This window comes from Oculina patagonica, chromosome 6 (assembly GCF_052425735.1).
Source record: "Oculina patagonica isolate OP01 chromosome 6, crgOcupat, whole genome shotgun sequence".
Taxonomy (NCBI): domain Eukaryota; kingdom Metazoa; phylum Cnidaria; class Anthozoa; order Scleractinia; family Oculinidae; genus Oculina; species Oculina patagonica.
This window is the reverse complement of record NC_135763.1, coordinates 26426050-26448484: the sequence shown is the minus strand read 5'-3', so window position 1 is coordinate 26448484 and position 22435 is coordinate 26426050. Positions and strand designations below refer to the sequence as shown.

The window sequence follows — 22435 nt, the reverse complement described above, 5'->3', positions numbered from 1 at the left end:
AGCTACTTTTTAGCAATATACCAAAAAAATACTGTCAGTTAATGCAAAACTTACCTGCAACTCCGTGAAACATAACAAACAAAACTGAAACAAAGACACCGTCCATAAACATACCGACCCGCTGCACTCGGGAGAACTGACAAGCTGCGAACAAGGTCTCGCAGCCTGTAAAAAACAATTTGATTTGTAGGAAGGGAACAAGCTCTTCGTTTTAAAGAAATGTGAGAAACCAGGGCAAATGTCGAAAATGCCGACAAAGTTCTGAAACTTTCACCTTCTCGCCTGCTCACAAACAAACGTACTTGCGCCTTTGCAAATGCTAATTTTAGGTGACAGCGTTGCCACTTATATAACAATAATTCTTTTGTGTTTTGCCCGGGATTTGGGTGTTGTTTGTATCAATTGTAATTTTTAAAACGAAACCGTCTATTGTTACATCCTATATCTTGTTATTTCACAAGGTTTATTAAATCACATTCTTCGCACGGAACTGTGAACTAATTTAGCGATGCGGTACGTTTCTGCTGCGTTTATATTCCCGCAGGATAAGTAGGCGAGTACATTTTATGCCATTTCTAAGGGCCTTTTAAAATTATGTGAAGAAAAGTTGTTCCTGACACCCCGGGGGGAGGGGGTACTCCCCATATAGTGGCCTATACGGGGAGGCTCCGCCCGAAAGGGGTACCTTTTTCAGGCTTCAGGTATATAAAAGGGTAGGGATTTCACAAGTTTAGGTATATGAAAGGGTATGTAAATCCGTCATTTAGGTTTTTTAAAGGGCCTTGAATTAAAATATTTCGAACAGACGCACTTTATGGCAGTATTATTTTAATTTATAAAGCGCAACATGAAAATGACAAGAAAACGTCCTGTTCTCAGCCTATGCCAAGTCTTTTAGGTATATGAAAGGGGTACCTTTTTTCAGTAAAAGGTATACGAAAGGGGTACAATTTCTGTGAAAGTGGTATATAAAAGGGTAAGGGGTAAGAGCTTGCGGCGGAGCCTCCCCGTATAAAATTTTTTTGAGTGCCCCCCCCCCTCCCCCCGGGCCTGACACACAAAGAGACATGTCGCAAGGAAATCACGACATAATTATGCATACACAAGAAATATGGCGGCGACACATCTCTTTTTGTACGCCAACGTGTCCTTGCAAAATGTCCCGCTACATTTTTTTTGCGTGTGTACGTCTTGTGATTTTGTCATTGAACATGTCCTTGCAAGATGTCTCTTAGTATGTCAGTGACTGTACCTTTTCTCTGCGAACACACACTCCTCTTTATACATTAATTTTACTGTCATTTTTAGAAATCTCCACGGTATATAAAGCATAAGCACAAAGAAAACCTCCTTTAGTCAGTTGCAAAGATTTATTTCACCAAGGTTCTTTTTAACACGTGCGAATTTCTCCGAAATGGTGACGCACAGAAACGTGTGTGAAGTTCAGAAAACTCGAGCCTACTTCCTCTCATGTAGACTTCGCCTTCCTTCTTCTTTTTGTTCTTGCCCTTAAGAATTCCGAACAAAAACTGCGGGGAAGTAACGATATATAGCCAGGACAGCCGATTTCTTACCGACAACTGTTTTCAACATCTGTTTTTAAACTTTAGGGTCGTTGAGGTCTTTGTTAACAGGTCAAAGCTGGAACGCTAAAACCTGCTTTAAAAACTAGGTACTTTATATACTTCGTAAACCAGCCTGACTGCAAAATGTTAGGTTTTCTTTCTCGTAAAAGAGCAGTCTAGTTTTCACCTAACGCTAAGCTTGTTACGCTTTAAATAGCAAACCGTTTTGCTACTTGTCCAACGACGGAAGTAACTTAGCAATCCTTGGCCATGACTCTTCGGCGAACAACTGGTCGCTCGACGTGTCACTGTCTCTTGTTTGCTATTTTTCCGAGACACAAATCTCTCTATCCACCGTCCTTCGTGATCAGAGCGTCAACGTTTTCCTTCCATAACGCTACTCTTCGCGATGTCCTGAACATGCCCCATCGCAGAAAACATCCCCTTTAGCACGCGACAGGACAAGAGGGGTTGCGAGTCACTGGGAGGCAGGATCGGCCCGCACTCTGAAACGTACACGTACGGAAGTCTTAGAACGCAGAAACTTCCCGGAGGGAGACTGACTCCCGCATTTACCCCTGGGTAAAACACGGGACATGGCGGGACGGACGGCTGGACCCGCGGGTTAAGGGTCACGAGTACGGGTGAATCGGGCGTCACCACAAATACACGCATCATCTGGGCCATGAGAGGTTTTGACGACCGACAGGGGCATGGGAAGTAGAGAGGCATGTCTGACGTCACCAGTTTGTGAGCTGTTTCCTTCACGTGACCGGAACTTGTCGCTTTCACCATCTTGTCAGGGCCTGAGCAAATGAACCTTGAGAAAATACAAAACACAAGTCAGGTAGTGTCGGGAAAAAGGTTGTAGGTGTAAACATTAACTGGTTTGCTTCTGGAGGTCCTTATTCTTACTAATTTTCGCGAGTAATAATTTTCGCGATTTTCGCGATTTCAAAATAATCGCGAAATTTAGTACGCGCGATGAAAACATTGCGCGAAATTAAAACACGCGAAAATTAATACCATATTTTATATCAAAACAATAAAAATTTTGAATATTTGGAACTGCAACTATCTACCTTTAAAACTATCTCTCCGTCTAGTCTTTGACTACCTTATTGTTACTTATTTTCGCGGGACTTAATTTTCGCGATTTTCGCGATTTTCAAAAAATCGCGAAATTAAAGACCCGCGAAAATTAATTCTAACCGATTTCTATTGTATTTTTTTAAGCTAATTACGTATTTTTGGCCAAATCGCGAAAATTAAGACTCGCGAAATATTCCTGTTCCATTTTCGCGAAATTAAGTGCCCCCGAAAATAAGTAACAATAAGGTAGCACCCTTCCTCTGATTACTGTTTCGAGCTTCTACACTGGTTCAAAACCTCTTTAGTACAGTCACTAAAGTTTCCGTTTGCAGGCTCCTTGTTGTTACACTAGACCATGACCATTGTGTATTTCCAGTGGTTCCTTAGTCTTTGACAACTGATCCATAAAAGACTGACAAAATCGCGAAATTTAATACACTTTTCCTCTAATATACTATCGAAATTCGCCTCTCGAATTTTCGTGAAATTACGTACGCGCGAATATTAGTAAGAATAATGTATTTGTTGCTGCAATGGTGGAAAAAAATTGTCATTTATTTGTTGGAAAAGTTGGAACAGCATCGAAAGTTAAAAATGTGTCGAAATAGAAATTAAAAATATATATCTTTTGTTGGTAAAATTGGACAGTACTATAAGCAATTTTAGAACTTTTGAATTCCAACACGCCTCTATTTTGGATCTTATGGCGTCAAATGGCTGCTCTATCTTTATTATTATTTTTCCAAGGCAATGCGTTCTGTTCTAGGGAAAAATAACATTTTCGTCAATTTGACCGGCGCATCTCACTGAATTGCTCTGTGTTCAACGTACGTTTCCGCCGTTAGACGACAGTCATAAGAGAGGTTAAGCATGACGTTTATTTTTCCCGTGAAAGGCAAAAATTCAAACTTTTGCCGTCTGCCGTTTGGCGTTCGTACGCGAAAGTGAATAGTTTTTTTGTTGTTTGGTGTGAATGTGGGATTTTTTTCCCTATTTTTATGAGGGGTTTATCTTAGAATTCGATAAAAAGGTAGCAAAATGAAAGGCAAGCTCGCGTTTGCCGTTTGCCGTATAACGTCAAGCTTAATCTCTCTATTAAAAACAGGAGGAGAGGATTAAACCAGTAAAACTCTAAGCTCAAGTTGAGAAATAAGTTTTAAAAAAGGGGAACGGTTTCCGAAACAAAATACACTGGATGTATTTACATGGCGTATTCCTTTTCCTCTAAAATAAACCTCAGACAGATGAATCGCCCACATTAACTTGGAAAACCACCGTCGATTTTTAAGATTCCCATCAATTCTCGTTTACTCACCGGTGTCCCCTGGGGCACTCATATTCTTGTCCTATGTAAGCCCTCACTGTCGGTGGCGCCCCTTCACGTGAAGCCCTCCCACGCTGTCTTGAAGCCCCTGACGTGCCTTTTCCTGACGTGGCAATGGAAACTAAAGGCGGCGTGATTCCTTTATAATCTGCACACTGGCGGCGAGCATAGGTCAGAGCCTGGTGAAGAGGAAGTGACGAAATATTACTTCCGGCGGAAGGAAGTTCGTTCAACGTAGGCCACGCTTCTTCCGTCATTTGCTTGGAACCGAGGTGCTTGCCCTGTCCGTCAAACTGGCTCGTTAAATCTGATTGGTTGTCATTCAAAAGAGGAATGTCCCAAGCCAACAGAAAGTTACTGTTCGGGAAAAATCCCGGTTGGTCCAGGCCCTTTGCGGGACTGTACCCGCTTGCGTTTCCCAGACGGCAAAGCGACCAGGAAGGAAAGCGAGGCAGTATACCGGCAGGCGAGTCGTTGGTCAACATGGTTTCCAAAAAGATATCTTCGTGGCGTTGAGATGAAAACTTCTCTGGAGAATTGACACGACGCGCATTCTCACCTCCAGTTGGGAACACGTCTTGGGAATAGCCCATGCTCATTTCTCCTGGAATCCCCACGGAGGTGACACTCTTATGTTCCGAAAGCATGCTCCTGAACTCAGACCCCTCGTGACTCATCATATCGAGCGTGGACTGGTACCCACTGGTACCGTAGGTAGAGCTGACACTGTATCCCAGGCTCCCGACGTTGTCTGCCCCGCCAGCAATGGCAGCGTTGGGAATGGGAATCGACCCACTTGTGGTGACAACAGGTGACACCAAGTTTTCACCGTCAGATGTTTCATTTCCCGGATGTTCGTCACCACCACCTTCCCCAGATTTGAGCTCCTCGCCTGAAGGACTTGCCGCATCTGATGGCATTTCCAGGAGGGGTGCCTCATCATCTGGTTCTTCTGGGGGCTTGTTTAAGACTTTTGCAGACGACAAAATGGGATGAAACGGAAAGAACAAATGGACCAGTGAGGAACAACATTTTGCTTCCAGCATGCGGAAGAAGTCCAAGTTGGCGGCCTAAAAATAACAAATACGAGGTTAGTTTATATTGCTTCTGATGGGCTTTGCCATCGTTACCATTCTTCTCGATTTTTCACGGTTTTGCAGATATTCCGACAAATAGCATTAACATGGTTGCCACAGACACGAGTCTTCAAAATTCCCTGACTTTCCTGACAAAGTATGCACAAAATGTCAGATTTGTTAGCGGCCTCCAGCTTCCACTTCCAAGACAAAACACGGCCACATTGACCTAAAAATATTTCTTCCAGCAATCAACGGGATTAGATCAGCTGTGTTATAACTTCGATTTTCCCTGATTTTTCTTCAAAATGTCAATTTTCCCTGACTCAGTCAAAATAAAATTACCTGACGTTCCTTGACCTTTAAGAATTTATATTTCCCCTCGCCATTTCCTGACTTAAGAACTTGAGTAAAATCCTTATGTTATTAAGAATCTCGAAATATTCCTGAAGAGATCTTAGCAAGAATCTTTGGCAATATCATGTTTTGACATCTCTTTGGTAGGTCAGGATCTTCAAAGATTCTTACGTATCCTGGTAGGTTTCTTACCAGGGTTTTTACACATTATAAATAACTCTGTTGTCGTGGAAGCTAAATCATGTACACTCTTTTTTTTATGAAGAACCTTTGTTTTACAAGAACGTCGTGCCCGCAAAAAGGCCAAAATTTAAGAACGCCCAAAGAACGTGCCCAAGGCTGAAAGTTGGTTAAGAACGAATTTTATTTTTTCTTATTTATTTAAGGTGACAAATATATGTGCTAATGAATACATTTTTATTCGAATCCTGACCTGTAACCAACATTTTCGCCACTCATTAGTGTCGTGAACATGTACATATCGGTTAGGAATGAATTTACTGCAATACCATTTTGTTCTTAAAATTTAAAAAGTAAGAATTTTGAAACTCAAATCTACGATAGAGTTAAGAACATCCAGCCTCGGCCGAAAATTAGACGTTCTTATATATGTATATAAAAGAGTGTACTTGTTCTTTGTATTATCTGTAAAAGCAAAGCCACAAAGACCTTGTGGACGATTTAACTACCTTGAGATCGAAAGGGTCTTCTCTATGATCTTGTATTCTTCCACAGTTACAGGCACTTAGGCTGGTGATACGGCTTGAGTGAGGCTTACATGGAATAATACCCAACTCCTTTGACTCCTCAGAGACTGGGTCAGAGGGAAGCTCTCCGTCGGCTGGGAGGCGGTGGTACTGGGACGAAACATGATATAAATTAGGACATCAAAAAGCTACGTCGCGATTCATTTTATGTGCAGAATTACTCTCGAATAGAAAAAAGCTCAGAACAACAGTTTATTAAGGTACAGAAACGCCACTGACAACGCTGCAAATTGTTATTTTTGCTGAAAGAATATATGTCCGAATAAGTCACCAAAAGGTCGGACATGACAGAAAGTTGAACTTTATTAATAAAGTATTATTTCGTTTGTCTCACGACGTAGTCACGTGTGATGGAGATCGCAACGTTTCGACTGCATACTGCTAGTCTTCATCAGGCGATAAGGTCGACTGGTTGTGCGTTAGCTTATAAAGCACACGGCTGCGCTGTGATTGGTTGGTTTTCAACAGCTCTGATTGATGCATTTCGATCCTCAGTGTTCTGCATGCTGGTGTACTGTTGCTCCCTCGGCGGTCCGCAGTCGTACAGTTCTCCTGTTGTTGTGTTTTTTGATCGTGGGCATCCATGCTTCAGGAATTTCAATTTCAAAGAACTTGAAAATATATTAATTGTACATCAATAACTTACCGGATAAACACAGTGGCGTCCTGTTAAACTACGCTCCTCGCAAAGCTGTCTTCCATTCATCCACACCTTTAGTGGAAAGAAATTAAATAACAATTTTTTGTGTGAACTCTACTTAGCACAGTAAAATCGGATTCAAGAAAGCAACTCCTTGTTTTTTCTGGCTTTGTGAAATATAACTTTAAAGATGATTTCCAGTCCATACTGCGCAGACTCAGGGTTTGTTTTCATTTTTGTTTTGAATTCGTTGAAACGTTACACTTCGGTGATAGCGTACATGAAGTTTTTTAGTTCGCCATTACGGATCGTTTCGTTCAAGAATTCGCGATGAGCTAAAACGTCCGTTTGAAATACTGTCGAGCTTCTTTTACTCGTTTTTATTGTTTTGCAAGGATATCTGGCGTTAATAATGAAGAAAAAGGTAAGTTTTGTCCCGGAATTTTTATTTTTGCTAGTAAACATTCTTCTGTTTGTCAGACTCACAAACATTGCAGGCGGAGATTGCGCAGTACGGACTGGAAATCATCTTTAAGAAAACATAGTTTGTCTACACACCTTGTTACACTCATCCTGAAACTGTGCGGCGTAGTGCTCAAATGCAGGTCCGCGAGCGTGCAAAGAGAACACACGGAGTGCTTGAGACAACTGAAAAGACAGTAAACCATGACTGTATTACTTTTCATTGTTTTCACAATGCGATTTAATAAAATGATCATATAAAAACCAGTACAAAAGGACACAATCTACAAACATGAAGTGAATTTGTGCTTACTTGGTTCAAGTGTACGTTCTGGGTGTAGTGTGACGGCAGATTCTCTAAGTACGCACTTGTTGCAACAGGTATTGCCTTCCGACAGCGCCTGAATGAAACAGGAATTACAGGAAAATGAATTAGCGTTCAAAATACAGTGAGATATTTTCCCGAGGGAGTCAGCCACAACTTATACAGGCCCGTAGGGAGGGGGGTGCAATGGGTGCGTCTGCACCCTCCCCCCCCCACGAGCTTTGGAAGTCCGATCATTGTGAAAAAAAAAAATTAACTGTGTGATTCTAGGATACCCCAGTCCCCTCTACATTATCGCACCTGCGGCGCTCATATATACGCACCTCCCCATGCAAAATCCTGGTTACGGGCCTGTTATAGGGGCTATAACCACCATACAAGGATAATACGCTGTGGAAAACAGCATTATTAGAAAATGCCTCATTGCTCGTTACCACAAATACAGAGTGATTGAACGTACATGTACATTGTATAGAGTCTCTAGAAGAATGATTAGACAGGCGTCGAAGCAAAAAACAAGTACAAATACGTACACTAAATTTAACTCATTTTGAGAAATGTGCCACGAGCAAAGTTGTCTTGAAATTCGCGTTAAGACGATTTTGCAATTACTTGTTTGGCTGTCGGTCCGTTTGCTGAACTTCATTAGTTCATGGCACTCAAGAAAAATATACGCCAACTAATAGAACAGTAACATTTCATCGACTATTCACAAGAAACATCACTGTCAATAGCGAATTTCTGCACGCGATTTTTTTCGAACGTGTGATCCCAGATTTACCCAGGTTGTACAAGACGCAGAAAAAATACTATGTACGTCGATTAAACCACAGGTGAAAATTAAAATTAAAGACTTCAGCGATTTACTAAACACTTACGCCTCGGAGAATTTCATGTCTAGATCCAGATGAGATGCCATGGCAGTGAGAGGAGCAATCAAATCACTCTTTGGAGTCAAGAAAAACTCAAACAGTGCAAGCGACACGCGTGCCCACAAACGACATGAAGGAACCTGAAGAACACCAACAAACAAACAAAATAAAATACTGATTGCCGACAGCATAAATAATTTGTGCAATAACATGTAGTAACCACGTGGGCTGACATGGACAGGGTACATACGTCGACACAAGATAAAGTTACTATTAACTCTGCTTTAATAGAAACTCCAGTAACTATTTGCATCCTAAGTATTATTGTAAAAAAACAAAGATTCGAATTAAAAGGCACTAGCTAACTAATATAAATGAAGGGAATATGCTGTAAAGGGCTAGAACTTTACAGTTAGGCGAGTAAATGATCTTTCATCATTGAATAGAGCGGTTTTCACTTGAGTGTCGAAAGTAATTTGCGTTTGCTTTGGTTTTGCATTACTACGATCAGTGATTGGTTTAAAAATCTCGCGCCACTTTCTCGACCAATCAGAATTAAAACCAAAACCAATTGAGACTCGCTTGCGCACGTTTTCCCGCGCTTCGCGTCAGCTACATGTATTTGCCTCGAGTTTTGATTGGTTAACTGGATTGTCTGTGTCCTTTGCGATTGGCCAGAGTAATAACTTTGGTTTTGGTTTTACGACACTCAATTGAAAACTGCTCTATCGGAGTTCGAGTTATCGAGGGTAAAATTGGTAAGAAAATGACCTGAAGGGGAATCGAAAAAGGTTCGAGTTAGCGGGAGTTCGAGTTACTAGGGGTTCGAGTTATCGGGATTCAACTGTAGTTGTTATCTAAATTACAGTTAACTGGTCCCGAAGCAAATATTTCTTGACCAGTTGCCGATTTATACAGTGGTATTTATAGAGTGTCCCGCCTGTGATAAGAAAGGCTATGTACAGTGGATCGTTTGCGCAGTTTATCGCAGAAATAGCTAGGAACAGATTATTTACGCACTTGTGTGCCATAGCCGAGTCTCTAAGGTATAAATTAAAGCTGTTTGACAGGCAACCAGTTGAGCTGGCATAAAAGCTGAGTAACGCGGTAGTATCTTCTGGAGTTCGTAAAAATTTTACACAGCCATTTGAAAGAAAGAGGATAACAAAGGAATAGGGGTGGGGGTGGGGTCTGAGCACGGCGTACCTCCACGTGTGTTCCTCTCCGTCCCTCGGCCACCCCATCGCGCCCAGCATCTCCCGTCATCAGATGATCGATCTGTTGCTTGAGGTAGTCTCTGAACAACACCTCATCCATGGAATTCAGCGAGTCACCATCTCCTACTGGGTCCAGAATCTCCCTTTTGAGGAATTTGCTGTTTTTCAGGAGAGGACTCGATTCCACTGTGAACAAATTACAGCAATGTCAGGACTCGAAACTAATAGTGGCCAACTAGCCACAAAGACTACTAAAATTTAAGTTTTGGCTTCCCGGTTTAGCATTCCTACTATCCACTTTGGCTAGTGAAAAACTCGGAAAAGTCAACAGTTCTTGATAGAAATTAATGTACATGTATCTGACTAGTGAAAGATTACATTTGGCTAGTAAAAACTAACATGTCACTAGTCAATAAACCACTGAGTTAAAAAGTTAGTCTCGAGCCCTGCAATGTAATCAACTGAACATTTCTCTCAAAGCGAAATTATCACAAATAAAAAAATAAAATTACGTCACACTTTACCCCATTGTGTGTTAATGGCCGGTTTCGCCAGAGTGTTGAGCAGAATTGCCACAGGGTCAAACTCTGTTGAACATGGCTGTACATGGACAAAGGCGTGACTTGAGTTTACAGTAAACAGGGAGCTGGAACTGTTGATAAAGGACAGATGGCTGAAATTAGTTCTGTTCCGTTGTAGTGATATTGGTCAGTCTGCAAACTTGCAATCCCAGGGGGTACATTTTTTTTGGGTATGTGCCGCTGGCCTCTCAGAACCCCTACCCCATTATAGTCTTATTCTATGGCCAATTATAGACCCCATCTTAGTCACTTTTGGGTAAATTTAATTTTTACGACCCCAACTTAGTCACTTTCTGGGAGCTGTTTGTCAAATATTGAACAACAGCAATAAATACGGTAACATTTTTTTACGGCAAATATTTCCGTTCATAAATCACAACTTGCCAGATTTTCGTACTCTCAAAATCGCGGAAAAGTGTGACCCCATTCTAGTCACCCTATAAAAAATGCTTGAAATGGCGACCCCATTATAGTCAGTCCAGTCGTGAAAATGCGACCCCATCCAGCGGCACATCCCCATTAGCCCATTTATAGGAAGTGCCCCCCCCGCCTTGCAATTCTTGTGTTAGTTATGAGAAGCACTGTTTCTCACCTCAGACTACCAAGCAGCCTTGCTTTTCTCATAATGCTGTACAACTGATCCTCCACAGCATGCTGAAGTTTCTTCTGTGGTGTGGTGGTCTGAGATACATGGAGAGGGAATTTAATACCCCAATCATAGATCAAGTAACTGCTAAACAGTTCCATCTGGTAATGCGCGCTGTCAAGAGCTTCTTAATGTTCATCACTTGACATTTTCTTATTACAGGGCTCGAGACTAACGGTAGCCAACTAGCCAAAGACTAGTAAAAATGCAGTTTTGGCTAGTAGGTTTTGGCCTTTCACTAGCCAAAATGGCTAGTGAAAAAATCAGGCATTAGTGGCAAGAAACCGCATTTATTCAGAGAATATAAGTAACAAGTAAACTGTTGACATTATAGAATGTGAAGCTTTAAACAATCTAGTTGACAAAAACGCATGTACATGTACAATTTTTATAGTGAAGAACAAAGCCCAATTTTGTAAGAAAAAAAACATGAAGATTTAAGGAACATTTTACGGCTCAAGGTTTAAACATTATCGCACATTGTTTTCACCCTCTCCCCCCCCCCCCCCTTTAAAAGAAGAACTATGCTTAAAAATTGTGGCTAGTAGAAAATAAGTTTTGGCTAGTGAAATCAAAGCTGTCACTAGCCACTTGGCTAGTTAGCAAAAAAGTTAGTCTCGAGCCCTGACTTAAACTTACTTGCTGCTTTCCCTTTGTCTTGCTTGCATAAGTATCTTGGTTCTTTCCGGACTGGAATGAAAAAATGTATAAATATACAGTTGAATCCCGATAACTCGACCCCCTAGTAACTCGAACTCCCGCTAACTCGAACCTTTTTCGATTCCCCTTAGGTCATTTTCTTACCAATTTTACCCTCGATAACTCGAACTCCCACTAACTCGAACCTTTTTTGATTTCCCTTGAAGGTTCGAGTTATCAAGATTCGACTGTACTGGGGTATATTTTTAGAACAAAGCTATATATTTTGTCTTTTAGTAAATGGGGTTTTGCAACAAATGCTTTAATATAAAAAATTTGGTTCTTATCTAAAACTATAAAATTGATCTTATGAAAAAAAGAAATCAAAAACTTAACTTCCTGCAACCTTCTGTTGCTTTTGTCAGAGTTTGCGACAGTGTTGTTTGAAAGAATATATGAAATTCATATACATGTATTTGTACTGCAGATATACATTTTAAGCAAATGAAAGATCATCACAGTAATGTACTCAACTTAAGCAGTTGAGAAAAGCAAGCCTGAAAAAAATTCAGGCTTGAACGGGAATCGAACCCATGACCTCTGCGATACTAGTGCAGCGCTCTAACCAACTGAGCTATCAAGCCAACTGGGAGCTGGTCACTTGTGAGTTCGTAATATACCCGTAGATGGAGAAGATATGAAATGAATATTATGAAATTCATATATTTGTACTGCGGATATACATTTTAAGCAAATGAAAGATCATTGCAGTAATGTACTCAACTTAAGCAGTAAATAAATAAATAATGTTGAGAAAAGCAAGCCTGAAAAAAATTCAGGCTTGAACGGGAATCAAACCCAATTTTTGACCTCTGCGATACTAGTGCAGCGCTCTAACCAACTGAGCTATCAAGCCAACTGGGAGCTGGTCACTTGTTAGTATCGCAGAGGTCATGAGTTCGATTCCCGTTCAAGCCTGAATTTTTTTCAGGCTTGCTTTTCTCAACTGCTTAAGTTGAGTACATTACTGCGATGATCTTTCATTTGCTTAAAAAGTGTTGTTTGCATAGTATACGTAACTTTAATATTGGCAACAGTTATTATGGCCTCAAGATCAATGCATGCTAGGAAGAAGTTGCATCAGTGTCAATAAAAAATTTGTACCTTTATTGTGAGGCATATATATTTAACTACATCAAATTGTTCTTGGAAGTTGATGCAGTACATGTCATCTATTGTAAGATTTTACATTTTACCTTCTCTCAATTTTTTCTGCTCACACGAAACATGTTCAGAGAACGGTCAAATAATAATGTTTCTGAAAGCTGGATTATAGGGTATATTCAAGGTCCTCCTGTTCCTGAGCAAATGGGAGCCCCTATTTTTTTTTTCAAAGTTAAGGTTAACAATCAGTAGGTAAAGTTAGAACGAAAATCTATTGTCAGTTCTATTTGGATGGAATGACCTTTAAACTTACCGCTTGTGATGGGTCGACAAATGGAACACGCTAGAAGAATAAATAAAATGTTATCAACGTGTGGTTCCAGAAAATGTCCATACTCTCCCCACAGAAGTGATTGGAAATTCCTGGGGGTGGGAGGGGTCTCAAAGGCCAAAAAAATTCAATATGGAAATATAATTATGAAGCTTAATTGGAATTTCCAGAGGGGTGGGGGTCTTAGGAAAAATCCCTTCTAAGGGGGAGGTATGGATAATTTTTTGGCAAAGTTCTACACATTAAAAGAAGCAATAAATGATGTATACCATATGGTGTAGTTGGAATTTGTTTTTTTGCTTTTATTCCTTTTTAACCAGTTAACTTTTTATTGTTCTATGTCATAAACTAATTATGGTAACCATAATCTAAAGCAAAGGACAACAAAAATCAAAGTGGTTTAAAGAAAAATTCCAACTAAAGACAAACTTATTTAATGAAACTGAACAGTCATATTCATATATCTTGAGGTTTTAGTTATAAAATATACCTGCTTCAACGAACACACCAGTCTGGGGATACAGGGCCGTCCAGTTTGCCTCCAAATGTCTGGGATCCCTTCAACACCAGATAACACTTGTGAAATCTGCGGAAGTAACTGGTGTCTGAAAAAACAAACAAAAAGATTTAAAGTATCAGTACTATTAAACAATACTGTCTAGAAGTATCAGTTATTAAAGATGATTTCCAGTTCGTACTGCGCAGACTCAGGGTTTGTTTTCATTTTTGTTTTGAATTCGTTGAAACGTTACACTTCGGTGATAGCATACATGAAGTTTTTTAGTTCGCCATTACGGATCGTTTCGTTCAAGAATTCACGATGAGCTAAAACGTCCGTTTGAAATACCGTCGAGCTTCTTTTACTCGTTATTATTGTTTTGCAAGGATATCTGGCGTTAATAATGAAGAAAAAGGTAAGTTTTGTCCTGGAATTTTTATTTTTGCTAGTAAACATTCTTCTGTTTGTGAGACTCACAAACATTGCAGGTGGAGATTGCGCAGTACGGACTGGAAATCATCTTTAAGTGTGTGAGTAGACTGTTGGTAGCAATTATCTTGCACTTCATGTGACTACAAATGACCCTTGCTCTGAAAGTGATCAGTTAGGTGGATAAGAATTTGCCAACATGTACACCAGTTTACAAAAAAAAAGAAAAACATCCACTCTGTTTTGAAGAAACTTAACAGTGGAACCCAGATGTCTCAAATCCTGGATTTCTCAAACTAAGTCAATTTTGACTTCCGATTAAATTTATGACTCCCTGATTTGTCAAACTGTTTTTTAGCCATTTCTAAAGTTACTGATTATCGGTTCTGTGTTAATTTTTTTTTCTAGTGTCATAATAACAAGTACTCTATTATAAGTACATGAGAAGAAAAATGCCATTCACTTTTTCCAATATCTCTTTTCTTTCCAGAGATATTTATTTATTAGTTTTTAAAATATGCAAATTTATAAGCAAAGTAATGACATCATAGACTCAACCAAATTCTGATCAAATATGGAAAAAAGTACATGTACATACCATAAATGATCTAATAAATGCCTGGGGCGTCTATTAAATTTTAGGGGTCCTGAGGGGGGCGTTAAATAGATACATGTATGAGAGGCATTTATTAGAGAGAGGCGTTAATTATAATTACAATTTCACTGTAACAACGTCAACAAAACAAAACAAGATGTGTATTTTGCTCGCGGAATAGGATAGAAAACAGAGTGCGAATGGGGGACTAATCTACTCTGCGCTAATGCAAAGGCTAGAGATGTCATTCATAGTTCGTTATCGATGTCTTCATAGTCATCAGGGTTAAACATGTTGGCATCGTTGGCCTCTTTGATGTCCGAGTCAAGCAAGAAACTAAATAAATTGCGAGATTTTACTCTATGGAGCGTTTCCTTGGTTTTGGAGGCAATTCTTGGAGGGGGGTGTCTATTAGATACTGGGCATTTTTTAGAGAGGGGCGTCTAATACAATTTTTACACGTCAGGGGAGGCGTTTTTAGATGCGAGGCGTTTATTTGAGAGTGGGTGTTTATTAGATCATTTACGGTACATACTGTACATAAATTAACTTTTATTATTTTTTCTCGGATTTACAGAGTAGCTGGTAATTAGCTAATATCTCCGAGGAAAAAAAATGTAAAGATAACATCCTAGGAAAATTATAAAAACACAAAAACACTAAGCGGATAAATTTAAAGTGGTACACAATTAAATTTAAGTTACCTACTGGTAATATAATAATAATATATAGTAATTGTATATAAAGTAAGTGACCTCTCTGTCAATTTGTATCGGAAGTATCTGATTCTTTGTATTAATTCTTTGCAGAAATACTATATTTATAAGACCACGGGCACAGTTTTTCCCTATAGGGACCTCCCAGCTGGCAAATAACATATGCTTATAATCTTAATACTTTGGATTTAATTTTAGGATTTTTATTTTTGAGGATTTGGATTTTTGAATTTTTTATTTTACCCCACCTTGACAATTATTGTTCCACTTGTGTATATGGTAATCTACAGGGTGTACATGTATACAGATTGTGTAATTAAAAGTCATGCAAAATGTACCTTGTTGAAGCCAAGGTGCGAAACAGTCTAATGTAATTGAGATCAAAAGTCTGCGAGGGGTGCAAAAGCTGTGAAAGATAAAGAAAACAACAATATAAAACATGCTAATTACTGCAGAGAAAAACGTCTTATCTAAAAAAAATTATTGTATTTCATACAAATTCAAACTCACTCACAATTAGAACAAAGTATTGATGAGGGTAATCTTTGGTCAATTTCATCCCTACAGCAAGCTTTTTAGTATTTTGGGTATGTAGGGAGCGCTCATTTTCAATTGTCAGTCAATCCGACTTTCAAGAGCAGAAATCTGTTTATCTAGTAAGGAGAAGCCACGAGCCAAGCGGCCCACACTGTAGCATTAAGCGGCTAGGATTATTTCTATTCCCCCCTGAATGGGATGCTAGTCCATTGCAGGGTCCCCCCCCCCCCCCAAGCATTATATCGCTGGTACCCATTTATACACCTGGGTGGAGAGAGGCACTAGGAGAGTAAAGTGTCTTGCCCAAGAACACAACACAAGTGACCCCGGCCGGGGCTTGAACTCGGACCGCTCGATCCGGAGTCCGGCGCTCTAACCATTAGGCCACCATGCCTCCCTTTATCTAGTAAGGGACTTTTATAATTAGGTAGCTGGCCACTTAATAGAGGGTGGCCGCTTAAAAGGGCCTCCAATCTTTTTTGCAAAGCCTGCCTTTTTTATCAGCACTAAGCTAAGAACGCAGACTCTGGCCCAGAATCTGCGTTCTTAAGGTGGCTCAACTGGATTTTTTAGGGGTAACACCGCTCAAGTTTGAGAATTAACTATGTCGCCATTAACAATGCTATCGAAAAACTATCACCACAGTTGTATTAGATAAAGATGAAATTTTTTTATGACCAGTGTTATATTGACATCGGAGTTGCCATAGCGACGAAATGACGTCATTACGTTTTTTACTTTCGCTGGTATTCCTCGGCACCAGGAGATTTTTTCGAAAATCGTTCAAGGGAGCTTGTACCACACATAGCTGCCTCAATATTGGCAAAGTTTGAACAAATTCTATGAGAGCGTTTTCGAAATATTTGGGGATGAAGTTTTCGGGGCTATAAATACAGTCAAAAACATACTAACGAGAAAATGGGGTAATATCTAAAGAAAACGAAGCGCCTGTGAATTGCAATTTCATCTTATAGTAGTTTGATTCCATTTCAAATCGCTGTAAAACAGTGGTGGGGATTGCTTTGGTCAATTGCGAGAAAAAAGAATTTGATGAGCTTGCGTTCCGGTGCTCTTGTTGTCATTTTTGTTTATAATTTGGTCTATGCCTGCAAAAGGGATAATAAATTAAACCGCTGGATGAATTTTTTCTAAAAATTGTTAAACTCGAGGATTGTCATCAATTGATATAGCTTGAAAGTTTCAAGCTCATTGAAAACATTAAAACAGGCGCGTCGTTTTCTTTAGATATTACCCCATTTTCTCGTTAGTATGTTTTTGACTGTATTTATAGCCCCAAAAATTTCATCTCCAAATATTTCGAAAACACTCTCATAGAATTTGTTCAAACTTTGGCAACATTAAGGCAGCTATGTGTGGTACAAGCTCCTTTGAGCGATTTTCGAAAAAATCTCCTGGTGCCGAGGAATACCAGCGAAAGTAAAAAACGTAATGACGTCATTTCGTCGCTATGGCAACTCCGATGTCAATATAACACTGGTCATAAAAAAATTTCATCTTTATCTAATACAACCGTGGTGATCGTTTTTCGATAGCATTGTTAATGGCGACGTAGTTAATTCTCAAACTTAAGCGGTGTTACCCCTTGAAAATCCAGTTGAGCCACCTTAATGCTGATAAAAAAGGCAGGCTTTGCAAACAAGATTAGATGATCTTTTACTTGGGCTACCATCTGAATAGAAGCGCTGTTGACCTTAAGTAGACAACTTGAAATACATGACGAGCTTCTTGCGACTTTGAAATCCGCAGCAGGGTATGGGTTGTAATTTCCGGTCATTTGTGTTAAGTGGTTTTAGCGATCTGTCGTGACCGTGTACTTTGCGGTAATTGTGGTGTCGCAAATGTCACGGCGTGAGTAAATGAAAAAGACCAGATAATCTGGACATTTATGGAAGATGATCATGCGGTGTGAATATCTAACTAATAATACGGGAAACAAGGGTGAGAAAGAATGGCGGCATGTACGTGAGTCATCTGGTCACAAAGTGTTCGAACCTTCGCTTTCTAAGACTACAAATCGTTGTGGTGTTTCGAAGGAGTTGCCTTGCAGACCATATAAAACTCGTAGCCAGCACAGAGCCCGGTATTAGATGTAAATCGTGGAGGTAACAATCTACGATCTAGCCGATCGTAAATATGGCGCGAAAGTCGATCGGCGAGAGACATCGTTTTCGTTCTTTTTGTATTCTGACCAAACCTCCGGCGAGGGAAAATCCGAAAGGCGATAAATTAAGCGGTTTAGTGGAGTTCCACGCGGTCCGAGACTTACAAATTCACATCCTTCGATGAAATGGTGGTAAGAAGTGAGTTTCCCGCCATCTTGTGCGAACGCCGCTGCAGTTTCTTAGTCACGCTGCAAATCAAAACGTTCACACGACTGCATGAGGATATCGACTGTTTGGAAATCGACGACATGGAAAATGTAAGTCCTCATGATTGCTTTTTAAATGCTTCAGTTCTTAACATTTATTAGAAAAAAATTGGCATGTATCAACTTACGAAATTGTATATTTTCAAGGTTTCGCATTTACTGATACATTTTTTGTCCACTTAATACACTGAAAAGTTTAAAACTTTATAAACCGAAGCTTAACTCATAAATTTAAATCTTTGAGACCAAATACTGTTTGGTCAGCTTAGCCTCCTCAGGCTGTGGCTCTGTGAAAATTCTTTCTCCAGGTGTTTCATTGAACATTAATTTTAATCTTTAACAGCAAATATTTTTGGCTTTTCCCTGAAGCAGCAGAGCAGCGTAGCCTTTTTAGGCTGTGTCTCTGTGAGAATTCTTTCTCCAGGTGTTTCATTGGGAACTTAAATTCACGCTTAAAACATTAAAAAAAAAAATAATAAAAATATTTTGAACTAAGTATCTTTTGGCTAAATATCCCTAAAGCAGCAGAGCAGCTTAGCTTTTTTTGGCTGTTGTTCTGTGAGAATTCTTTCTCCAGGTGTTTCATTGGAAACTAAAATTAAAAATTTAGGCTTAAACGCATTGAACATTAATTTTAATCTTTGACAGCACATTTTGTTTGGCTTTATCCCTGAAGCAGCAGAACAGCTTAGCCTTTTAGGCTGTTGTAACTAAAATTAAAAATTTAGGCTTAAACGCATTGAACATTAATTTTAATCTTTAACAGCAGATATTTTTGGCTTTCCCCTGAAGCAGCAGAGCAGCTTAGCCTTTTTAGGCTGTGTCTCTGTGAGAATTCTTTCTCCAGGTGTTTCATTGGGAACTTAAATTCACGCTTAAAACATTAAAAAAAAATAATAAAAATATTTTGAACTAAGTTTCTTTTGGATAAATATCCCTGAAGCAGCAGAGCAGCGTAGCCTTTTAGGCTGTTGTTCTGCGAGAATTCTTTCTCCAGGTGTTTCATTGGGAACTAAAATTAAAAATTTAGGCTTAAACGCATTGAACATTAATTTTAATCTTTAACAGCAAATATTTTTGGCTTTTCCCTGAAGCAGCAGAGCAGCGTAGCCTTTTTAGGCTGTTGCTCTGTGAGAATTCTTTCTCCAGGTGTTTCATTGGGAACTTCAATTGACAGGCTTTAAACATTAAAAACATTTATTTAAATTTTTAAACCAAATATTGTTTGGCTTTATCCGTGAAACAGCAGAGCAGCTTAGCCTTTTAGGCTGTGGCTCTGTGGGAATTCTAATTCTCCGGGTGTTTCATTGGGAACTCAAATTGAGGCTTAAAAAGTAGACATTTGAAATTAAAATCTTCCAGGCTGAATATTGCAATTGGTTGAATCCTAATTATTTAATGTCAACCTATCTCAAGTTGATTATCTCAATCATTAAGTTGAGTATTTAAACATGTTACATTTCAGTGTTACGTTCCGGGTCCCGCAAGCTTCATCGTGTTTAGCCCAAAAGAAACGTTTTGCGAGTGAAAAAGCCGTCACGCCGCTTCCGGTATCTACAGTGGTATACTAGTATGTTGTTTTGAGGCTTTTGTAATTTTCATGTGTAAATCTATTTTGTTCCCGCGTTTTGCGATGTAAGACATGTTAAGCGTCTGAAACTTTATCGCGAGTTAAGATGCCGTTACGCTTTTTGAAACCCGTTTCTTTGAGGATAAGAATAAAATTTTATCTGAATGAGAATTTTGTTCTTACAAGGACACAATTTAGCGCCGGAAGTTGTTTTGTTTCATAACCGAATAAGCCGCCATGCTTCCTGAACTACATCCCATGGCCAATTAGTCGGTTTTGCAAATAATTTTGGGTTATTGTCGTCTTTAGTTAATCCGCTGGTTTTTTTTGGTGAATGTTGTCTGTTTGCATCCTTGTTTTCCGGCATTCTCGACTGTACTGTGGTATATTTTATCCTGTATTCTGTCGATCAACCTGGTTGACTTGACCATTTGCTGACAGATCGGTATTCGAGTATGTTGATTCCTTAACACATCTCTGGCGAAGAGGCGTCAAGGAATTTCATTCATACGTGTTGAAAAATCTAGACCCCCTGCTAATGTTCTGCAGTTTTACTGCAGAACATCGGCAGGGGTCAACGATTTCAAAGTCGCATGAAGCTCATCATGTTTTGCTACAGAACATTATGTTACAGCCTTTTTAAAAATAGATACATGTATGCTACAGTATATGAGTCAAAATGTAACTACTTACAACAACAATATGAGAGACAGAGAACATGAACATGAGAGCACATGCATAGTAGAATTCATGCGACATCCAGTACTGATGAGACTCAGCATTTTGTGCCTCTTGTGGGGCTTGTTTACAAAGTTGTAACAGTCTTGATGCATCATAAACCGAGACAAGGTGTAGATAAATTATTCTTTGCTCCACATCATGATAGACATCAATATCACACTGAAAACAAAGAAAAATGTTGGTGCATGTACATAGAGCAGTTTTCAATTGAGTGCCGTAAAACCAAAACCAAAGTAATTACTCTGGCCAATCACAAAGGACACAGACAATCCAGTGAACCAATCAAAACACGGAGCAAATACATGTAGCTGGTACAAAGCGCGGGAAAACGTGCGCGAGCGAGTCACGATTGGTTTTGGTTTTACTTCTGATTGGCTGAGAAAGTGGCGTGCATGGTGCATGTACATAGAGCAGTTTTCAATTGAGTGCCGTAAAACCAAAACCAAAGTAATTACTCTGGCCAATCACAAAGGACACAGACAATCCAGTGAACCAATCAAAACACGGAGCAAATACATGTAGCTGGTACAAAGCGCGGGAAAACGTGTGCGAGCAAGTCACGATTGGTTTTGGTTTTACTTCTGATTGGCTGAGAAAGTGGCGCGAGATTTTTAAGCCAATCACTAAGCGTAGAAATGCAAAACCAAATCAAACACAATTGACTTTCGACACTCAAGTGAAAACCGGTCCGCTCTAAGCAGGCAATTATAGTACTGCTCTACAGTAAGTTACCATTCTCTCACGAGACAAGAATTTTGAATCGCGAAATGTATATCAAGAGGCACATAAAAAACTCTACAATTTGTGTACTTTTTTTGTCATAAGTCAAAGTGCATACTTAAGGGAGACCTGCTTAACAGAAGTAATAATAAATGAAATTGTTATTTTAATTGAATGTAATGAGGGGTTACCTTAGGATTACATGTAAATGTACATTTATTTACTCACTGAAAAATCATTTGTGTCCTTTCTTCTGAATGTACTATCCAGAAAATCAATCTGTGAAATAAAAGATAAACAATATCTAACTTTTACAACCTTTACATAAAAATTAATGTGGGTTCCCTGTAGTACATGTACTGTACACATGCATGGTATATAAAATTGTAGAAAACTCTGATACGATATCATATATCTGTGAAGTGACATTGGGTATAGTTACCCTCTATGTGGGATACTTAATAAATTGTATTAACTTATTACTGAGCTGGGGTACTGGCCAGGCTAGAATAGAATATCCCTTTTCCCCTACCACTACATCCCCCCCCCTCCCCCCTCCCAATAATAATAAATAAATGTAACCGTGAGGGGTGGGGGAGGGATTACGGAAAAAGGTGGTTGAGAAGGGAAAGTTCCACTGAATCTACAAAATGTAAGTTAACAGTAACAAACTGAAATTCGGTGTTCCACTGAAGTATTTGCAACAATTCGATCTGGTATTTTTCTTAGCCTAAAGTCACTAACGGCTATAGGAAATACTTAAATACATCTCGATCCACAATGTTCCACGCACTGAAAACCAAATAGATCCCTTTTAATTAAATTTTAAACACACACATGCAGCTAATTAAACAAACCTTGAAGACTTCTTTCCCAATGGTTCCATTCAAATGTACAGCTTTTGATTTGTAGCCGAGATTGTCTTTGCCAAAAATCCCCACAACACACACTTTGTCATCCACACAACTACACAAAAAGAAAAATTAACTTTTAAAACAACGCATATATATCAATAGCCTTTGTAAAAACGCTTCAACAAGCCTAACCTTTCCGAAGAATTGATCAAATACTGAAAAAACTCCACACTAGCTCTTTTTGCCCCGTTGTCCGCCATGTTGTTTTTTTGGATGGCTAGGTTGCCTCTCCTCAGCGTGGTAACCTTTCCTTTTCTTACGTCATTT

General features: G+C 39.4%; 1 protein-coding gene and 1 non-coding gene across 2 annotated transcripts; both read right to left on the bottom strand.

Annotated features, from left to right (window-relative positions):
- Positions 1-1347: 1347 nt before the first annotated feature.
- LOC144658104 (nonsense-mediated mRNA decay factor SMG8-like) lies at positions 1348-22372 on the bottom strand. Its single transcript, XM_078518435.1, has 18 exons — positions 22301-22372; positions 22112-22220; positions 21483-21533; positions 20487-20693; positions 15636-15703; positions 13549-13663; positions 13041-13070; positions 11564-11614; positions 10871-10959; positions 10222-10349; positions 9687-9883; positions 8487-8620; positions 7597-7684; positions 7380-7469; positions 6828-6893; positions 6104-6271; positions 3973-5051; positions 1348-2385 (listed from the first exon to the last, which is right to left on the bottom strand). The coding sequence occupies exons 1-18, from the start codon at positions 22366-22368 to the stop codon at positions 1941-1943; spliced, it is 3183 nt and encodes a 1060-aa protein (XP_078374561.1). The 5' UTR covers positions 22369-22372; the 3' UTR covers positions 1348-1940.
- Positions 12134-12207, bottom strand: Trnat-agu (transfer RNA threonine (anticodon AGU)). The gene has a single exon. It is a non-coding gene; the product is annotated as a tRNA-Thr (tRNA).
- Positions 22373-22435: the final 63 nt, after the last annotated feature.